The 21421-nt window shown below is 44.8% G+C and overlaps 1 protein-coding gene and 1 non-coding gene across 2 annotated transcripts in view; both read right to left on the bottom strand.

Annotated features, from left to right (window-relative positions):
• Nucleotides 1–3879: 3879 nt before the first annotated feature.
• The window catches only part of LOC109912131, a 25974-nt gene continuing 8432 nt past the window's right edge, over nucleotides 3880–21421 (bottom strand). The window contains exons 3-6 of the mRNA XM_020511516.2: nucleotides 8998–9169; nucleotides 6717–6843; nucleotides 5682–5777; nucleotides 3880–5062 (exon numbers count right to left, since the gene is read on the bottom strand). Coding sequence (XP_020367105.2) covers nucleotides 5056–5062; nucleotides 5682–5777; nucleotides 6717–6843; nucleotides 8998–9169 — 402 coding nt within the window. The 3' untranslated portion in view covers nucleotides 3880–5055. The remainder of the gene's footprint in view (nucleotides 5063–5681; nucleotides 5778–6716; nucleotides 6844–8997; nucleotides 9170–21421) is intronic.
• Nucleotides 4165–4237, bottom strand: trnak-uuu. The gene has a single exon. It is a non-coding gene; the product is annotated as a tRNA-Lys (tRNA).

Raw genomic sequence — 21421 nt, 5'->3', positions numbered from 1 at the left:
GAACTTCTCTGCAAAACTGTACAGCCATGTTTTGCAATGTTTTGGCTGGAATGCGTTAGAAAGGCTGTGTAATAGCAGATTGTATATTGCACAAAGGAGCTAATTGTTTATAGTGGAGGGCGTGGGTTGTCCCATAATGCAGCAAACTTGGCAAATTTCCCTTTTGCCCTGTATCCTTCCCATTAGATCAAACAGGAATAAATCCTCACCCACCTCACCGATGTGTGCTCCAATTCAAAGCACCTTCCCTCAGCACCTGGATCACAGGAAAACAAAATTCTCAGCCCTCAAGAAACTTGCCAGCAAAAACAAAACTCAGTGGGCTGCAGTTCTGATTTCGCCATTTGGATGCTATGAATGGTGGACAAATTGCCATCAGTGTTTACCACAAGAGAACAGACAAATCAGACAAATTCCCTCAGGCTGATCACTGTTTGAAGGAACACCATGTGCTCTTTCACTCACTTCAATCAAAGTGTCTGATTGTTTCATTAACTCTTTACAAGGATCAGTCTCCCTCCTGCTCCTGAGTGTCTGACATTGCCTAGGAAAAGTGAGTTGGAATCAACAGTGAGCCTTGTACAGTAAACATTACTCTGTATCTAACCCCGTGCTGTACTATCCTGGGAGTGTTTGATGAGGACAGTGTAGAGAGAGCTTTACTCTGTATCTAAACCCGTGTTGTATCTTCCTAGGAGTGTTTGATGATTACAGTGTAGGAGGAGCTTTACTCTGTATCTAACCCCGTGCTGTCCCTGTCCAGGGAGTGTTTGAATGGGACCATATAGAGGCAGCTTTATTCTGTAGCCAGCTATCTTTCTCTGTCTCCTTCCAATTTGTTTGTGCTTTTTTTTTATTATTCGTTCATAGGATACAGATGTTTCTGGTTGGTCAGCATTTATTGCCCATTTCTAATTGTCGAGGGTTAGTTATGAGTGAATCACGTTACTGCGTGTTCGGAGTCACATATAGACCAGACCAAGTAAGGACAGCACGTTTCCCTCCCTAAAGGCCTGGTGAACCATGTTAACTTTGATTACAATTGACTGTGAATACATGGTCACCATTAAGCTAACATTTTACTCCAGTATTTTTTGACTGAATTCAAATGTTACCATCTGCCGTGGTGAGATTTGAATCCATCTCCTGAGAACATTATCTTGGGGTTCTAAATTATTTGTCAAAGAGTTATAGAGGTCCACAGCATGAGAAGAGGCCCTTCGGTCCATTGAGCCTGCACTGGTCAACAAGCTAACTACTCTAATCTATTGTCCAGCTCTTGGCCCACAATCTTGTATGTCTTGACATCACAAGTGAGCATCTTAATACTTCTTAAATGTTATGAGATTTTCTGCCCCTACCACCCGTACAGGCAGTGAGTTCAGATTCCCACCACTGTCTGGGTGAAAAAGTTTTTCCTCACATCTCCTCGAAACCCAGTCAATCTCTTCTGCACCCTCTCCAGTGCAAACACACCCCTCCTATAATGTGGATTCCAGAACTGCACACAATACTCTCGCTGTGGCTTCACCAGTGTTTTATACAGTTCCAGCATCACCTTTCTGATCTTAAACTCTATGCCTCAGCTAATAAAGCCAAGTATGCCATATGTCTTTTTAACCACTTTGTTCATATTTTAAGGGACCAGTGAACATGCACACCAAGGCTTCTCTGATTCTCGGTGCTTCCCAGAGTCCTACTGGTCATCAATGTACTCCCTTGCTTTGTTTGTTCTGCCTGAGTGCATCACTTCATTTTATCCAGATTGAATTCCATTTCTCACTGATCAGCTCATTTGACCAGCCTGTTTGCATCCTCCTGTGATCTAGAGCTGTCCTCACTATTTTCTCCCTAATTTTCGTAACATGAAATGATCGAGCAAGGCGTTCAGATAAAAACATAAGACATAGCAGCAGAGCTAGGCCATTCTGCCCATCAAGTCTGCTCCACCATTCACTGAGATTATGGTTGATCTGATTATGCTCAATTCCACTTTCCTGCCTTTTCCCTATAACCCTTTATTTTCTCATTGATTAAAAATCTTTCTATCTCAGCCTCTGGGGTAGAAGAATTCTACAGATTCACTACCCTCTGAAAGAAGAAATTTCTCCGCATCCCTGCCTTAAATAGGTGAACCCTTATTCTAAGATTACAATCTCTGGTCCTAGAGTCTTCCACAAGGGAAAACTACCTTTTCACATCTACCCTGTCAAGTTCCTTAAAATCTTAAATGTTTCAGTAAGGTTGCCTCTCATTCTTCTAAATTCCAATGATTATAGGCCCAAACTACTCAATCTCATAAAACAGTTCCTTCATACTCGGTATCTGAACTTTCTCTGCACTACCTCCAATGTCAGTAGATCTTTCTTTAGATAAATGGCCCAAAACTGTTCACTATAATCCAGTTGTGGTCTGAATGGGGCTTTGTATTGTTTTAGCAAAACTTTGCTACCTTTATATGCCATTTCCTTTGAAATAAAGGCCAACATTCATTTGCTTTCCCTATTACTCACTGAACTTGGACGCTAGCATTTTATGGTCATGGAAAAGATCTACTGAATCTCTCTGTGCTGTAGCTTATTGCAGTCTTTCTCCATTTAAATAATATTCAGCTCCTGTATTATTCCTGCCAAAGTGTCTGACTTCACATTTCCCCCATCGTATCCCTTTGGCCAAGTTTTTGCCCACATTCTTAACCTGTCGCTATCTGTCTGCAGACTCTTCTCATCCTTACCGCTTGCCACACCCCACCCCGGCATATTTTCGAGTTATCCACAAACTTTGCTATACATTCATTTTTCTCATCCAAGTCATTAAAATGTACATATATTAAATAAATGTGGCCCCAGCACTGATTGCTATGGCACACACCACTAGTTACTGGTTGCTATCTTGAAAATACTCCCTATTGCGACTAGCTGTTTTCTATGAGTTAGCCAATCCTCTATCCATGTTAATATACTGCCTCCAACACTGTGGGCTCTTATTAAGTTGCGTAATGTGTGACACCTTACTAAACATCTTCTGAAAATCCAAACATATTACATTCACTGCCTCCCCCACCAACCCCACCCCCCATCACCAGCACCACACCCACCCCCATCTATCCTGCTTGTTATCTCCTCAAAGAATTCTCGTAAAAGTGTCAGGTGTGATTTCCCCTTCAAGAAACCATGATGGCAGCTGATAGAATTTAAATTCAATGAATAAAATATGGGAATTGAAAGCTAGTGTCGGAGACAGTGGCTATGAAACTACCACCAATTGTTGCAAAAACCCATCTGTCAATACAGTGTGGAGCTGGAGGAACACAGGCAGGTCAGGCAGCATCAGAGGAGCAGGAAAGTCAATGTCTTGGGTCAGGACTGAGTCCTGATGAAAGGTCCCAACCCAAAACATTGACTCTCCTGTTCCTTTGATGCTGCCTGACCTGCTGTGTTCCTCTAACCCCACACTGTATTGACTCTGACTCCAGCATCTGCAGTTCTTGCTATCCCTTAAAAACGTTTCTGGTTCACTTTAGGGAAATAAATGTACCATCCTTACCCAGTCTAGCCTACATGTGACTCCAAACCCACAGCAATGTGATTGACTCTGAACTGCCCTCTGAAGTGGCTGATCAAGCCGGTCAGTTCAAAGGCAATTATTGATGGGCAATAAATGCTGGCCTTGCCAGAGATGCCCATGTCCCAATGAAAAATAATAAACCTCTGTGTAATCTCTTCCATCTGGTTGCTTCACCATGACTTCTATCTTCTGTGTTTGTTTTAGATTTCCAGCATCTGCTGCATTTTTCTTTTATTTGAGTTTATGTTCTTGTCTGTCAATAAGGTAGCAAAAGGTTGCAAGAAAATAGATTTAATTTGTGACCATTCGATATTGAGGAATCAGGATATTTATTCAATAAGCACAATGTTTATAGATAATTAGCTGGGAGGCTGTGCATCACTTCATAATATTGTACCTTAATAAATGAAAATGATTAGGATATGAAAACACCACTGAGCTATTTATCCAGCATGATATCAACCCTACTTGAATTTCCATTTCCATTGTGATCCCAGAAAATTGATATTGCTAATGAAGGCTACCTATCCTTAACTGACCTGAGAAAGGGTACTTGCTTTAGTGAGCTACTCTCATCCAAGGTGCTGGCAAACCAAATACCTGGACAGGGACTTGAACCCTGGACCTTCAGTTTAAAAGTCTGATGCTCAACCAACAGAGCTATCCAGGCTATAGGTTCTGCTTGCTATCTGGACATGCTTTTGTCTCGAGTACTGACTCCATCTCATGCGCTTTCAAATTGAATCCTGATTTCCTGATTGCTAAAGAGTCTTTCAGGAAGATTGATTCACACCCTCCTCTTATTGCACGTCCTCAGTGAAAAAAATGCCCTGCTCTTTGAAGCACATTGTGCTCCAAGGATCACCTCAGTGTCACTCCACGAACCCCAATCCCATTGGGAACCAGACACTCCACCATCTGCTGATAGAAGCAGCTCACTTCACCATCAGTCAGTATGACACTGGGGATGAGTTCAGTTCAGCTCACCACCACTGGCTCAAGGGTCAGTTAGGGATGAGGCAATAAATGCTGGCCCAGTCAATGCAACTGATGTCTTCTGTGCAAAGAAAATAAGAAATGGCCATTTGCACTCAGAAATTACGAATGACAGGGGGAAATTTCAAAAACAGGACCACAAGGGTTAGAATAAAAGTAACATTCCGTTTACACTGTCCCTTAACTGCACTGATTTCAGTGTGACTGTTAGATTTTTGCGACCGCTAATGGGTCAAAAGGAGTGTTGCAAAATGTGATAATGATGAGGTGATGCACATCCCTGACAACTGAATCTAAAATTACAAGTGGTTCAGGGGTACATTTACCACTTGGAGAAAGTTTCACATTAGTCCGGGATCGCCTGATAAAGTTTGTCACTAAGTAAAGCAGGAGAAAGCCGAAAGATGCTGCAGACTACGGGGAGTCCCAGTCGGGAGTCGCAATACTTCCACAGTCTTTCACTTCAACCTTGATTGTCCGTCATTGAGATCATTATGCTCTACAGAGAAACAAAGGGAAAGCCTTAAGAACAAGAATGTTTTATATTAACTCCACTGAAACATAGAATTATAAGTTGCAAAAGAGTTAATGTTATCGGATGTTAATATATGGCAAGGCTCATCAGTGGTTGTGGTATGGATTCATAACTCAAATTCCACAATGACAGGTTAGGAAACAACATTGGTTAAATGTGACAAATTTCCCTTTCTGCTGTCCCAATCAAGCACTCCGTGGGCAGGGATAGCATGGTGTTAGGTATAGAGTAAAGCTCTCTTTACACAGTCCCCCATCAAATACTCCGAGGATAGGGACAGCATGGGGTTAGGTACAGAGTAAAGCTTCCTCTACTCTGTCCCCATCAAAAGCTACCAGGACAGGGACAGCACGGGATTAGGTACAGAGTAAAGCTCTCTCTCCTCTGTTACCCTCAAACATTCCTAGGATAGGAACAGCACAGGGTTAGATGCAATTAAATGTCAAGGGGTGTAATCACTTTTTGTAATCTTTAAGCCAAAGCCTCCAGGTGATAGGCAGCATTATGGAAAATTCTTGTTCGCCATTGAATTGGACACTCATGCATTCAGGAAACAGCCCACCCCAAAAAAGTTTCTGCTTACAGCAACTGTTTTTGCCTTTCACATCTCTTGAGTAATCTGTTCACCCACTGGGGGCCCTGTGGAGCACACAGTTTCCTGTTCTTCACCGTGGTGATTCTGCAAAACAAGATCCAGGTGACATTAGCAACTACCCATTGGGATATTCGAGCAGCCCATGAGGCTGAGTCAATTGCTCACAGGTCACTGTGTACACGGTAATCTCTAATCTGTTTCCAGGTCACATTCAGTTGCTCATTACAACATCAAAGCTATGATTTGGGAGGGTGGAGGGTGTCTTGAGGGCGTGGGCAGGCTGGGTTGGTCAGAGCAGGAAGGTGTGGGGGAGGCGAGGGGAGAATGGGCGGTGCCTAAATCCAATGGGGAGTTGGGACAAGATACGCACCAGGCAGGATTTCTTACTCCCTTAAGTTATGTTTTCCTCTGTTGGCAGGACAATTCCATACTCCCAGATGGTCAATGTGGCAATGGACATGTGGATTGGAGCATGGGTCCTGATTCTCTGAGTGTTTCCCCCATCCCAGTGACCACTCGGCCTGTTCAGCTATACTGGGAAGAGGAGTCTCTGAGCGGTGGAGACAGGGTGGATGATCTCTGGGTGGAGGGCTCTCTGGATGAGGGGTCTGGGCAGAGAGTCTGGATGGAGGGATTTGGGTGGGGTCTGGGTGAGGGTCTCTGGGTGGAGGGGTCTGGGTAGAGGGGTCTCTGCATGGGGTGGTCTCTGGGTGGGGTGGGGTCTCTGGGTGGGAGGGCATCTCTGGGTGGGGGGGGCATTCCTGGGGGGGGGGTGGTCTCTGGAGCCATCTGGGCAGAGGGATCTGGGTGGGGATATCTGAGTGGAGGGGTCTGGGCAGAGGGGTCTCTGGGTGATGGGGTCTCTGGGTAGAGGGGTCTGGGTGGAGGCATCCCTGGATGGAGGGGTCTCTGGATGCATGGGTCTGTCTGGGGTTCTCTGGGCAGAGGGTTCTGGGCGGAGGGGTCTGTAGGCGGAGGGGTGACTGAGTGGAGCAGTGGAGGTGTTGACAGCTCCTTACTTACATCACTGCAGAGATACGGCATCCCATTGAGGCATCCTGCACCTTGCAAGCTGCCACGATTCGCTTGGGAATCACTTTGTGACTGACGTCCAGACAGCAGTCAATTGCACCATCGTCCCCCCGGCCTCCTGTCAGAACAGAGACACTTCATTGAAAGCAGCATTGGTTAGACTGTCACTGAAATCAGATGGGGAGCTCAGGCAAGACAGGATTCCCATACCAATTCCCACTCCTCTTTACTCCAGTTTATAACATTCAGTTGCATAGTGTGATCCCGGCTGGTCACTGCGCTGAGAGAGGAAGAGGTCATTGTAGGTCCTGGTGGCCCGATTTGTCCCTCGAAAACTACCCCCTGGTGATGATTCTGCCCACCCTCGGCCAGAGGGTCAGGGGGAGATTGACCGATATTTCTGGATCTCTTCCTCTCTCATCCTCGGAGTATGTCACCTCCTTGACACGATGGCAGAGAAGGAGGCTGTTCAGCCCATTCATTCGCTGCCAGATGATATCCATTGTGCGCAAAAGTAAGTCGGAGTGTGGGGAATCAGTAGCAAGGCTGCATTAATAACCCCTTTTGGATTGCCCTGAGATACTGTCAGGGGAAGGTTGGTCCAGCTTTTCCTTGAACAGCTGCCATTGGTTTGATGCAATATGGAGAGGAGCACATTCATTTGGGACTGACTGCAGTCTCTGTGTGACTCTAGTCTCATTGCAAACCGGTTATCTCTGACTTAACTGCCAGTCCTGCCTCCTAACGTGCAACTAGTAAATCACAAAGACGACTCATGTACAGGGCAGAACAGGATCGATAATAAATGTCAGCTTTGATACTAACGTCCACAGAATGAATGAAAATAAAAGATTATGTTGAGCTATGGGGCAGTTAAAGTGCACTGTTGTCAGGCACAGCAAGACAAGAGAAAATTTTGCCCGTGTTTGTGCAAATACATGAAACAGGTTGAATCTGTCCTCGTTTAACCAGTCCTGTCCCCAGTCTCAGCTGATCACACTCGGTTGAGCAGTTGCAAGTTTTTTTTTCTGGGGGAGGGAAGTCGACTGGTGATGGTGGTTGGTTGGGGTGGGGCTGAGGGCTTGTGGTTAGCCTCAGGACCACAAGTCAGGAGACGAAACAAAATGTCAGTCTGGAGCGCCACCCTCAAGCTGATAGGAAGCCCGGACTGTACACACAATGTGGCCAAGGGCAGCTTGGAACTCAGCTGCGATGCCATCATCGTCGGATAGCCGACATACTCACCAAACATAGAGGTAAAGAGCGGGTTGAATAGCGAATGGACCGTGAGGGTAAGAGGTCAGTGTTGTTGGAAAGAACTGGATGAGGGAATGGTGTGATCAGGTAGAGGGGAAGAGTACAGATTTCCAAGTTAGGGGTCTGGCTGCCATTGTAGATTGGTGGGCGGGTTTAGACAGCCACAGGATAAACTTGAACAGTCTCTGTAATTGGCAGTTTATACAAAACACAAGGTCTCCACATGGATTCCTACAAAATCCTCAACTCCCTTCCCAGCTGCTGGGGGTAAGTGGTCTGCTTTCCTCCATCTCGGGTTAAAGTAGTGGCCTGGACTGTGTGATTCTAGTGGGAAATCTGCCAGGGAGAAACAATCTGAAAGGGGCTTCTCTGTAGCAGACGCCAGTCTCACCTGAGGACCTGGAAAGTTGTGGATTCAAATGCCTACAGTACTTAGGGAGTGCAGCACTGCCAGCAATGCTGTCTTTTGGACAATACCTGCAGTTCTCCATCTACTTTCCCAGGTGGACAGAGCAGATTTCATGGCCTGCCTTTTGGGAAAAGAGCAGGAGGCATTGCATTCCCCCACATGTCCTAGCCAAGACTTAACATTCCATCAACAACTTACCAGTAGATTATCACTTCACTGGCAATGGGAACTTGCTGTGTGTAAATTGGTTACTGGGTTTCCTACATTACAATGGCATCGTCAAAAATGCATCAACGGCTGTAGAGTGCTTTGGGACACCCAAAGGCTACGTAAAGTGCTATGCAAATGCAACGTTTTTTTCTCTTTCTTAAACAACTTGATTAGAGAGTGCCCATACCATCTCAGATTCCCAGGATAGGGTCGACATGTTTTATTCTTACAGTGCGTTTGAGTTTAGAGAAACTGCCCAGAGCTGAACTCAAGGAGGGATTACTCAGGATAAGAAGTGTGCAGTGGTATTCACTTGCCTGTCTGTGGTACCTCCCTGCCAGGATTGACCCAGGACCCTCAGCACGCCCTGCTCTTCCTGGTGATAAACTGCCTTACCTTCGCAGGTGTGCCAAGCGATGGCGCAGAGGAGAAGAACAGCCTTAACGTGAATACTCATGATGCCAGTCTCCAGGTAGAGCCGATGACAGGATGCAAGAGAGAGAGTGCCTGCTGGTGAGAAACTGAATTGTGAGGTTACCAGGCTGTCACCAGAGGACAAGTGATCTGGCTGCTAGAGAGCACACGGCTTCTATATATACACAACTTGCTGAGGTTTCATTATGATTGTTAACTGTTGACTGACTACATAAGAATTTCCTCTTGGTCTTTTTAACAAAAAGATCTTATCATGGTGCAATGGAATGTTATATTTTGATGCGTTCATGTAGATGAAATATCGCCACGTGACTTGTTGGGCTCTTCTCTAAGTGCCATTGGAGGGTCTGGAGTCACGTGTAAACCAGACCAGGTAAGGACAGCAGATTTCCTTCTCTGAAGGACATTAATGAGCTATAAGGATTTTTGCAACGATCAACATAAGTTCCAAGGTCAGCATTTTTTATCTTAAGATTTTAATTAATTGAATTTAAATTCCACCACAGTGGGAAATGAACCTAGGCTCATAGAACCTTCACCTGGGGGCCTCTGAGTTGCTAGCCCAGTGACATTAACACAAAAAGCAGTCAGATTCTGGTTTTGATTGATCATAGGATGCCAGCACAGAAAGAAGTCATTCGGCCCAGTGTGTGCATGCTGGCTTCCCTCCAAGAGCAACTCAGTGAGTGCCTCTCTCCCACCTTTTCCCTGCAGCCCTGCAAAATGGTTATTTTCAGGTAATTACCTAATTCCCTATAACCAGCTTGATTGGACCTGCCTCCTCCACCCTCTGGGGGTAGCGTATTCCAGATCCCAACTACTCACGGCATGGCGAGTTAGTTCAGTTGGCTTGATGGCTGGTATGCGATGCAGAGATCAATTCCTACACTGGCTGAGGTTACCACGAAGCACCCTCCTTCTCAACTTCTCCCCCTGCCTGAGACATGGTGACCCTCAGGTTAAGCCATCACTAGTCGTCTCTCCCTCTCTCTCTCTCTAATGAGAGAGCAGCCCAATGGTGACTTTACCTTTGGAGTACAAGAACAAGGAGGTGATGGAATCTGCCCAAGACACTTTTTAGATCTCAGCTAGAATCATTTTAGGAATGAAAGGAAGGTTTGGAAAAATATTCAAGAGAATATTTCTATGAATGAGGAATATAAGTTAGTAGGTAGATTGAAAAAATTGTGACTGTTTTCATTGGAGAAGAGAAGGTTGAGAGGAGATTTGATTGAGGTTTTCAAAATCGTGAGGGTTCTGTACAGGTTGTAGAGGGAGAAACTGCCCCATTTGTGGGAGGATCAAGAACCAGAGCACATTGATTTAGTTTTAATTGTTCATGGGTGTTACTGACTGGAGTTATTGCACCTCCCCAATTGCTCTGGAAATGGTGAGCTACCTTAACATGACATAAGGTGATTGCCAAAAGAGCATTGAGTGGCTGGGACCTGGAATATACTGCTCCCAGAGGGTGGAGGAGGTATATTCAATCAAGCGGTCCATAGGGAGTTCAGTAATTACTTGAACATAACATTTTACAAGGCTGTGGAATAAAGGCAGGGGAATGGGACTCACTGAGCCAGCATGCACATGATGGACTGAATGCCCTCTTTCTGTGCTAGCACCATTGCATAATCCATCATTAAATGACCTAATTATTATTGTACTGTGTTGTGAAACTTGGTTGCTGATCTTTCCACCTTCAATCAAGAACTACACTGCAATAACAAAATGTAGAGCTGGATGAACACAGCAGGCCAAGCAGCATCAGAAGAAGGGTCTAGGCCCAAAACGTCAGCCTTCCTGCTCCTCTGATGCTGCTTGGCCTGCTGTGTTCATCCAGCTCTACACCTTGTTATCTCGGATTCTCCAGCATCTGCAGTTCCTACTGTCTCAAGAACTACACTGCACCTGGTGAAGAGTTTAGGATGACCCTGGGGGCAGGACGGATGCTGGAGAACTTCTCTACCTCCCCCAACAACCAATGCCCACTCCTACTGATAGAATGCCACTGCCCCTTTAAGGCACAGAGCTCCTGTCTGTTGTTGCTAATTTTGCTGAGCTTGGAGGGGATTTCTTTCTTAAAGGAACAGCACTGATCTGTCCTAAATGTGAGTAGCAGAGTCAAGGCTGACACTCCATTGCTGTCTTGATGGAGGGCTGTACATTCAGAGGGGCTGTCTTTTTGGTGAGAGGTTAAACCCAGGTTACCCCTGGCCTTCCTTCTGAGTTTAATATATCTGTTTGACCACTAGTCCATGAAAAACTGGAGGTTCTTGTCTATCATCGCAAAACAGATTGCCTCAGTCATTGTCATCTTGCTGTTTGTGGGATCCTACTGTGTGCAAATTGGTGACACACCCCATATCCAACTCACTCTATACAGCATACCCTGATTCCCCCATGCTCCAATTCCCTGTACCACTAATCCCAAATCCCTCCTATCCTGCACTGCACTTGTCCCATACCCTATCCCTAATTCCCCAATTCTCTAAACCACAAAACCCCAATTCTTACAAACCATGTACACCAATTCCCATACACCATTAACCCCAATCCCTCATAATCTAAATTCCTCATACCAATAACCCCAAATCCCCTATGCCCCACTATTCCCATATCCCATGCCTCAAATCCCCCACGCCCATTTCCCCTGTACACCACACCATACTTCTTCCACATCATTCTCCCCAAAACCCCTATACCTCATCCCATAACCCATTCCCTATGCCCTGACCCCAGCTCCCTCATATCTCATACCCCTCTATCCCCAGAATCCCTCCCCTAGATCTCACTTTCCCTGTACCCTTTCACTAAAATACCCCTAAACTACATTGACCCAAACCCCACTTTCCCCATTCCCCGCCCACCGTGATTCAACCTTTGGTTTTTTGATCTTTGTGTTGCTGACATTGTTTGTTTAACAAAACCTCTGATCTGGCAGTGTCCCAGTGAGACACATTTAGTTTAGATAGCAGGCAAGCAAAGTTTTAGCACAATTAACAAGTAGATGCCTGTCAATCATTAACAAGTAAAGAGGCCATTTTGAACACTATGCAGAGATTGTGTTTGGAGAGATTGGTGGCACAGAGTCAGTGAACTTGGATTTGTTTTAACTTGCTAGTTTTACTTGCAAGCTTGGAAAATAAAAAGGCCGGAATGGTTGGTCTCTCCAACCTAGCCAGGTGGGGAGCTGTCCTGCAGGATTACGGAAATGTATTGATTTTAAAATTCTTATTCTTGCCTCTGAATTCCTCACTGGCCTTGACCTTCTCTATCACTGTAACCTCCTGCATACCCACAATCCTGAGATCACTGTAGTCCTCAAATTCTGGTCTCTTGAGCATCCCCGATTTTCATCACTCCACCATTGGCAACCAGACCTGCAGCTGCCTGTGCCCAAAGCTCTGTTGCTCTCTCTCTGTGCAAGCTGCACCCGGTATTTTTACAATAAACAAACTCTGGCAGAGATGAGAATTCACGCCACATCGATAGAATAGAGGAACGTACTTTCACGGAAACATGGAAAATGGGAGCCAGACAAGGCCATTTGGCCTATCTAGCCTGCTCTGCCATTCATACCATTAACCCCAAATCCTCTGTACACCAATTCCCCATACCATACTCCCCAATTCTCCCAAAACCCTCCGCCCCTGCACCCCATACTCCAAATCCCTCATGACCAGACCATCGTTGATCCTCTATTTTGGCTTAACTGCTGGAGCAAGAGAATAATGGTGGAGGGTTGCTTTTTGGACTGAAAGCCTGTGACCAGCGGCTTTCCAAAGGGATCAGATCTGGGTCCTGTTTTGTTTGTCATTTATAGAAATGATTTGGATGAGAATGTAGAAGGCATGGTTAGTGAGTCTGTGGATACACCAAATTTAGTGGCATTGTAGACAGTGAGGAAGATTTTCTAAGATTACAAAGGGATCTTGATCAAGTGGGTCAATAGGCTGAAAAATGGCAGATGGAGTTCAATCTGGATAAATGCGTGGAATTGCATTTTGGTACAACAAACAAGGGTAAGGCTTATACAATTAATGGTAGGCCTTGGGTAGTGTTGTAGAACAGAGGGACTTGGGGGAACAAATTCTTTAAAGTTTGCATCACGTATCGATGGGCCTACTCCCTCATTCGATACCTCAGATGTGGGGCCAGGTTGAGAAGGTGGGTAACCTCGGCTGGTGCAGGGATTGAACACATGTTAGTGTCACTCTGTATCACAAACTAGCCACCCAGCCAATCAAACCACAGTATAACGCCACTGACAGTGTGGTGTTCCCTTAGCACTGACCCTCCGACAGTGCGGCACTCCCTCAGTACTGACCCACTGACAGTGCGGCACTCCCTCAGTACTGACCCTCTGACAGTGCATCACTCCTTCAGTACTAACCCTCTGATAGTGTGACATTCCTTTAGCACTGACCCTCCGATAGTGCCATACTCCCTCAGTACTGACCCTCCGATAAGTGTCACACTCCCTCAGCACTGACCCTTCGACAGTGTGGCACTCCCTCAGCACTGACCCTCCGACAGTGCGCGCTCCCTCAGCACTGACCCTCCGACAGTGCGGCACTCCCTCAGCACTGACCCTCCGACAGTGCGGCACTCCCTCAGCACTGACCCTCTGACAGTGCGGCACTCCCTCAGCACTGCACCAGGCATGTCAGCTTAGATCCGTGTTCAGGTCCCTGGACAGAGAATTAAACCAATGAGTGAACGATACAGACCAGCTTTCAAACAACACAGCATAAAATTAATAGGAAATCCTTTAATGTGTGCGCAACACAGTATTCTAGAAGGTCACAGCTGATTGGATAGATTTTAAAGACAGGTGGAGGGTTGAAATTGAAAGTGAGGAAAGTATGCTTCAATATAAATTAATCAATGATAATGCACAATGGTGTGACATAGGCAGGCACAGAGTATAATATGAGTTCGGGGAGATTAATGGTAACTCAAGGGGAGAGAGGGAACAGATTGTAATCTTTGACTTCCAACAAAGTGAATTTCCAAATCCTTGCAAGGCCTCATTACCCCTATATGATCATAGATTAGTATAGCGCAGAATGAGACCACTCAACCCATTGAATCTGTACTGGCTCCTTTGCAGAGCAGTCTAGTTGGACCCATTTCCTCTGCCCTTTCCATTATCCCAGCATTTGTTTCTCCATTTAGCACTTATCAAATCCCCGTCCAAAGATTATAATTGAATCTGTATCTACCAGTTGCCTTTGTGCTCAGTCAGCAGTAGCAGTGAACCCCTTGGTTACTTTTAACAGTTACTGCGATATTCTGCACAAACCCATACGAAAGGCACTAAACTGTGTGAGAAATGTTCATAGGATTTAAAGAAGCATGCTTTTCAGAACAATATATCGAGGCTAGGGATTGGACACCATGAGTTCCTTCAGCTTTTTATCAAGACTCTCTTTAATTTCTGCTGGAACATCCTGTGAAACAAAATCCAGTAAAGCACTCTTTACTGGAAAATGTGTGTCTCAAATTTGAATTTATTGCATTATAAACACATTAGGGGCTGTAAATGAATAAAGAGCTTTAGCTATCAATCATAAATCAGTCCTATGGTTCTCCACGGTTTGGTAATTCGTCTAATTGTATTCCAAACTCATTTCTCACTTCAGATCCAAGGACAGGGATAGCACAGGGTTAGATACAGCGTAAAGTTTTCTGTGCACTGTCCACATTGTAGTGATTATAATGAGGTCAGCCTCGTGGACCTCATAGAGTATGAGTTCCCTGATTGGGGCTGTTAATCTGGTCCAATCGGAGAGCCCTGTCCGACAGAAATAAACAGGATTGTTAGAGGTTCTTTTTCTGATGAAGGGTCTAGGCCTGAAACGTCAGCCTCTCTGCTCCTATGATGCTGCTTGGCCTGCTGTGTTCATCCAGCCCTGCACCTTGTTGTTAGAGGTTCTGTTCACTCTGAGAACTGACCCTGAGGGAGCTGGATCATTGTCAAGGACTCTCCATGTGTAAGTAAAGGGTGACTTGGTGACGGGATACCGGCCTCTGTGGACTTGTTTCACCAATCAAACACTCCCAGGACAGGGACAGCATAGGGGTAGATGCAGAGTAAAGCTCACTCTATACTGTCCCTACCAAACACTCCCAGGACAGGGACAATATAGATTAAATGTTATGAGCATTACATAAATTTTAGTTGAAGTGACTCCAAACCCACAGCAATGTGGTTGACATCTAACTACACTCAGGGTAATTAGAATAGGCAATAAATGCTGGCCTAACCAGTGCGTCTACATTCTCCTGAATGAATTAATAAAAAAGTTGAACTTAATATTGTATGTTTTTCTGTGTTAGGAAGGGGAAGGCATGGTTAATGATTTGTAGAGTTTCGTTTGTGAGCCGGGACTGTGGTGCTGAGAAGTTTGAAGGATTGCTTTGTGTACATATATTTCAATGAGATTGTAAATAATTGTGCTGAACAATTCAGTGCTTTATAAGAGGTAGAGAATAAATTTTGCCCTTGCTTAGTGACAAGGTTTCAAAAACATTCAGAGGTAAGGCAAAGCAATCTTGAAAGTCAATCAATCAGTATAGTATATTCCAGAAAGTGAAGGACTGCTGGACAGTGTACTTGGGGATATCTTGAGTTGTTGTGAAGTTAAAATCACAGTGAGCTTAGTTTGCAATTTGTTTTAGGTGTCCTTGGATGAGGAATTACCAGACGTTGGGATAAAGCATCTCGTAACTCTACAGAGATTTGAGGAAAGGAAACCGGTTACAGCTTCACCACAATATACTGAAGCAGATTGGAACATTCTCTCTGTGATTCTGACCGTAATCCAGCCCTGAAACAATGGAGACAGGTTTTCTGGTCAGTATAGTATTACAACTTGTGGGAGATTGCTGTGTCCAAATAGGCTTTCACATCACAGCCGTGGTTACACTTCGACAACTATTTTATTTCGGGATGCAGGGAAGCGAGATGAGGCCAGCCATGACTGAATAGGATGACGAAACAGGTTCAAGGGGCTGAATGACCTACTCCCACTCTTAGTTTTTATGTTCAATGGGGGCGGCCGCTCTTTCCCCCAGCCCCACTTTCTTGTTGTCACCATGCTGATACTTGCAGTCCAGATAGCAGTCAGCTCTGAGCTCTGGGACTGCGTAAGAGAACGGGGCTTAATACCTCAGCTGATTCAGACCTGCATTCCCGCAAACCTCACTATCCCACTCCACAGTGTGTTGCTGCTGTTGCTGTGGGCCTGGCTTTGTTAAAAAGGCTTGGGGATTAAGCTTCCTACCAGGTGTATGGGCAATATTACTCCCCCTTTACCCCCACTCCAGGAAAATCCAGCTCCTGTATGTCCCTGTGATCAGGATCTGCATTGGGTTTAATTTCGTTTCTGCACTGCTGACTGGGAGGAGGAATAAAGGATTTTGTAGGAAAGTCCCTGTTTCACAATCACACTCGTGTATATTGATATCGGGAAATATAAAAGCAACTAGTGGTTAGAATGTAGATGACAGGCCTGATAGAGTGATGCATGGGCAGCGCTCTAAGAGGAATTGGATAAGTATTTGATTGTGAATAAACAACAAAGAACCAAGTGGTGGAAAGTGGTGAGCTCCACAGGACAGACACAATTGTCAAAATGACCCCATTTAATGCTGCAATATTCCATATTACATAGTTGGCACAGAGTTGCACTGAGAGTCCTAACATTAACCCCGAACCCTATGTAGTCTCATGGCATCAGGTTAAACATGGGCAGGGAAACCTCCTGCTGATTTACCACGTTCCATGATCCCTCAGCTGATGAATCAGTTCTCTTACATGTTGAACAACACTTGGAGGAAGCACTAAGTGTGGCAAACGCACAGAAAATACTCTAGGTGGGGATTTCAATGTTCATAAGACCACAGATATAGGAACAGAATTAGGCCATTCAGTCTATTGACTTTGCTCCACCAGTTAATCCGATCCCCTTACCAATCAGGAACCTATCTATCTCTGTCTTAAATATTCCCAATGACTTCAGCCCCTGCAGCCTTCTGTGGCAATGAGTTCCACAGATTCACCACGTTCTGCTGAAGAAATTCCTCCTCATCTCAGTTCTAAAGGGTTTTCAATTCACTCTGAGGCTGTGCCCTCAGATTCTAGTCTCCCGTACTGGGAACATCTTCTCCACATCCACTCTACCCAGGCCTCTCAGTATCCTGTAAGTTTCAATCAAGTTCTCCCCTTCCTTCTAAACTCCATTGAGTACAGACCCAGAGTCCTCAACCAGTCCTCATATGACAAGTCCTTCATCCCCTGGATCATTTGCGTAAACCTCCCCTGGGCTCTATTCAATGCCAGTACATCCTTCCTTAGAAACAGCGCCAAAAACTGCTCACAATATTCCAAGTACAGTATGACCAGAGCCTTATACAGCCTCAGCAGATCCCTGCTCTTGTATTCTAGCCATCTTGAAATGAATGTTAACATTCCTAATGATTACTCCTAAGACCCTTTGTGCTTTAGATTTCTGAAGCCTTTCCCCATTTCCCCATTTAGAAAATAGTCTACGACTCTATTCTTCCTACCAAAGTGCATATCCTCACACTTCCCTGCATCGTATTCTATCTGCCACTTCGTTGCCCACTCTTTTGGCATATTCAAGTCCTTCTGCAGCCTCCCAGCTTCCTGAACACTACCTGTCCCTCCACCTATCTTTATGTCATCTGTAAAAGTAGCAATAATGCCCTCAGTTCCTTCATCCAGATCTAAGAATGGTCTGGTAGCAGTACTACTGATCGAGCTGGTTGGGTCCTAAAGGACATAGCTGCTAGACTGGGTCTTTGGAAGATGGTGAGGGAACTAACTAGAGGGAAAAACATACTTTACCTCAGTCCTGTCAATCTGCCAGCTGTAGATGCATCGGTCCATGATGCTATCAGTAAGAGTGGCCATTGCACAGTCCTTGTGGAGACGAAGTTCCGCCATCACATTGAGAATAATCTCCATCGTGTTGTATGGCACTATCACCATATTAAATGGATAAATTTTGCACAGATCTAGCAACTCAAGACTGGGCATTCATGAGGCGCTGTGGGCCATCAACACCAACAGAATTGTACTCCAACACAATCTGTAACCTCATGACCTGGCATATACCCCACTCAACCATTACCATCAAGCCAGGGTTTGACCCTGGTTCAATGGTGAGTGCAGGAGACCATGCCAGAAGCAACGCCTGGGAGATCTGAAAATAAGATGTTGACCTGGTGAAGCCACCAAACAGGACTACTTGCACGCCAAACAGCATAAGCAGCAAGTGATAGACAGAGCTAAGTGATCCCACAACCAACGGATCAGATCTAAGTTCTGTAGTCCTGCCACATCCAGTTGCGAATGGTGTTGGACAATTAAACAACTCACTGGAGGAGGACTCTGCACAAGTATCCCCAATCTCAATGATGGAAGAGCCCAGCATATCTGTACAAAAGATAATGCTGAAGCTTTTACAACAATCTTCAGCCTGAAGTGCCGAATGGATGATCCATCTTGGCCTCCTCCAATAGTCCCCAGCATCACGAACACCAGCCAATTCGATTCAGTCTGTGTGATATCAAGAAGCAGTTGGAAGCAGTGGATACTGCAAAGGCTACGGGCCCTGACAACACTCCGGCAAAAGGACTGAAGACTTGTGCTCCAAATTTGCCACTTCCTTAGCCAAACTGTTCCAGTGAAGTTACAACACTGGCATCTACCGAACACTATGGAAAATTACCCAGCTATGCCCTGTGAACAAAAAGCAGGACAAATCCAAACTCATTACAGCCTTGATTCAAATGTGAACGAAAGAGCCGAATTCAGGAGGTGAGCAAAACTAGTATGAAGGGTTATCAGGGGAAAGCCCTCTGCTGGTTGATATAGAGGAAGATCGTTGTGGCAGTTGAAGGTCAGTCATCTCAGCTCCAGGACATCTCTACAGGAGCTCCTCAGGGTAGAGAAATGTTTAATCCAACTCATGAATGGGACGGTTCGAATGGGTTGGTACAAGTCAATATTGCAGTGTAGCGATGCAGTTAACAATGATCATAACAACATAAAGTTCAAGAAAAAGCGGCCCTACTCGGGAAAAACGATAAAAACAGAATATAATCAAACAAGGATTAGAAATGTTGTAGCACAGGATGCCTTTCATGTTGATGCGCGTCCTGTTGTTCTCAACCTGTTCCCACTCTCCTTCCTTCTTCCCATGGTCCTGAATCAGTGCAAAGTCTTTTTAACAAAACAGATGAGTTCATGGCACCAATAGAAATAGTGGGTATGATCTGATAGCCAATGCAGAGGCATGGTTGCAAAGTGACCAGGTCTAGGACATGAATATTCAAGTGTATTTGACATTTTGGAAGGGCAGGGAGAAAGGAAATGGAGGAGGGGTAACTTTGTTTGTTGATGGTAAAATCGATAAATGACTAGGAAAATCAAGGTATTGAATCAGTTTGTGTGGAGATCAGAAATGCCAAGGGCAAAAAGTCTTTTGTAGGATCACCAACAGTGGCAGCACTGTAGGGCAGACTGTATAAGTCAATAGTTAATGGGATAAGTAACAAAGATACAGTAAAAATTGTGAATGAAATTAACGATCACATAACAAAAAAAAACTGTGGATGCCGGAAGTCAGAAACAAAAACAGAAATTGCTGGAAAAACACAGCAGATCTGACAGCATTTGTGAAGAGAAAGCAACATTCTGAAGTAGGGTCACTGGATCCGAAACGTTAACTCTGTTTTTTCCTCCACAGATGCTGCCAGACCTGCTGAGCTTTTCCAGCAACTTTGTTTTTGTTCCTGATTTACAGCATCCGCAGTTCTTTCGGTTTTTATTCTGTTTTTAATTTGTTGTTTTTGTTAATGTTCACAAAGATTGGACAAATCAAATACAGGCATATTAACTAAAAAGAGGAGGGCTGTGATAGGGACAGGACTATTTAGGTCAGATTGATGATACTCCACAGATAATGGTGCAGAGATGGCAGAAATAATTATTTTGCTTTGGTATTTACCAGAGCAATAGAATAGGAAGACATGATGAAAAGTAAGATCATTTTCAATGAATAATAGAAAACATTGAACAAACAAAACACAGAAACCTCTGGTCTGGGTGAATTACATCCATGTGTTTCAAAAGGATCTTGAGAAGATGTAGCAAAGACATTACCATTCATATTTAATCATGCATTAAAAAACGGTACTGTGCCAGAGGACTGGTAGATTTCTATATTGAAGAATGGGGACAGAAGATGTAGGGTGAATTATAGATCAGTCAGTTAATGTCAGAAAAAAATCCCTGCCAGAGGAGAGAGTAGAAAATGAGAACATGAGAAACAGGAGCAGGGTAGAGCCTGTATCGCCTTTCAGTAAGATCATAGTTGATCTTAAAGAACATCTCAGAACGTGAAGCATCATAAATTGTTAGCATGGATTTCATGAGGGAAAACCTTACTTGGCTAACGTCTTTGAATTTTTGATGAGGTAAATGAGAGAGGAGACAATTGTAATGCAGTAGATGTAATTTATCTGTATGTTCAAAAGGCCTTCAATAAGATACTGCACAATAGAATAATGAATAAGGTCTGAGAATGTGGAGTTGGGGCCAAGTGGCAGAATGACAGGAAATAACACAAGAAACAGAGAGAAGTTATTCAATGTGGCAGAAGGTGGGAGTGGCAATCCATTAATGTCAGTTCTGGGACCACTGCTGTTCACCATTTATATTAGCCACCTGGACTTTAAAATTGAGAACACAATTTCTAAATTTCTCATTTAAAAAAAATCACTCATGGGATGTGGCGTCATTGCCTGGGCCAACATTTATTGCCTGTCCTAGTGCCTCATTTCCATTATTCCTATTCTAATCACCCCATTCCCACTAATCCCATTTCAATCATTCATACTACCCGTTGTACTCTCTCCCTTTTTTTGTATAATTTTTCTGTCTGATGACTTGTGGGGAGCTGCAATCCAGGATATTAATTGACATCCTGCTCGACCCTGAGATAGTAGGAACTGCAGATGCTGGAGAATCTGAGACAAGGTGCAGAGCTGGATGAACACAGCAGGCCAAGCAGCATCATAGGAGCAGGAAAGCTGACGTTTCGGGCCTAGACCCTTCATCAGAAATGGGGGAGGGGAAGGGGGTTCTGAAATAAATAGGGAGAGGGGGGAGGCGGATAGAAGATGGATAGAGGAGAAGATAGGTGGAGAGGAAACAGACAGGTCGAAGAGGCGAGGATGGAGCCAGTAAAGGTGAATGTAGGTGGGGAGTTAGGGAGGAGATAGGTCAGTCCAGGGAGGACAGACAGGTCAAGGGGGTGGGATGAGGTTAGTAGGTAGGAGATGGGGG

The sequence above is a fragment of the Rhincodon typus genome, chromosome 3 (assembly GCF_021869965.1).
Source record: "Rhincodon typus isolate 14 chromosome 3, sRhiTyp1.1, whole genome shotgun sequence".
NCBI classification, from domain to species: Eukaryota; Metazoa; Chordata; class Chondrichthyes; order Orectolobiformes; family Rhincodontidae; genus Rhincodon; species Rhincodon typus.
This window is presented reverse-complemented; position numbering and strand designations above follow the sequence as displayed.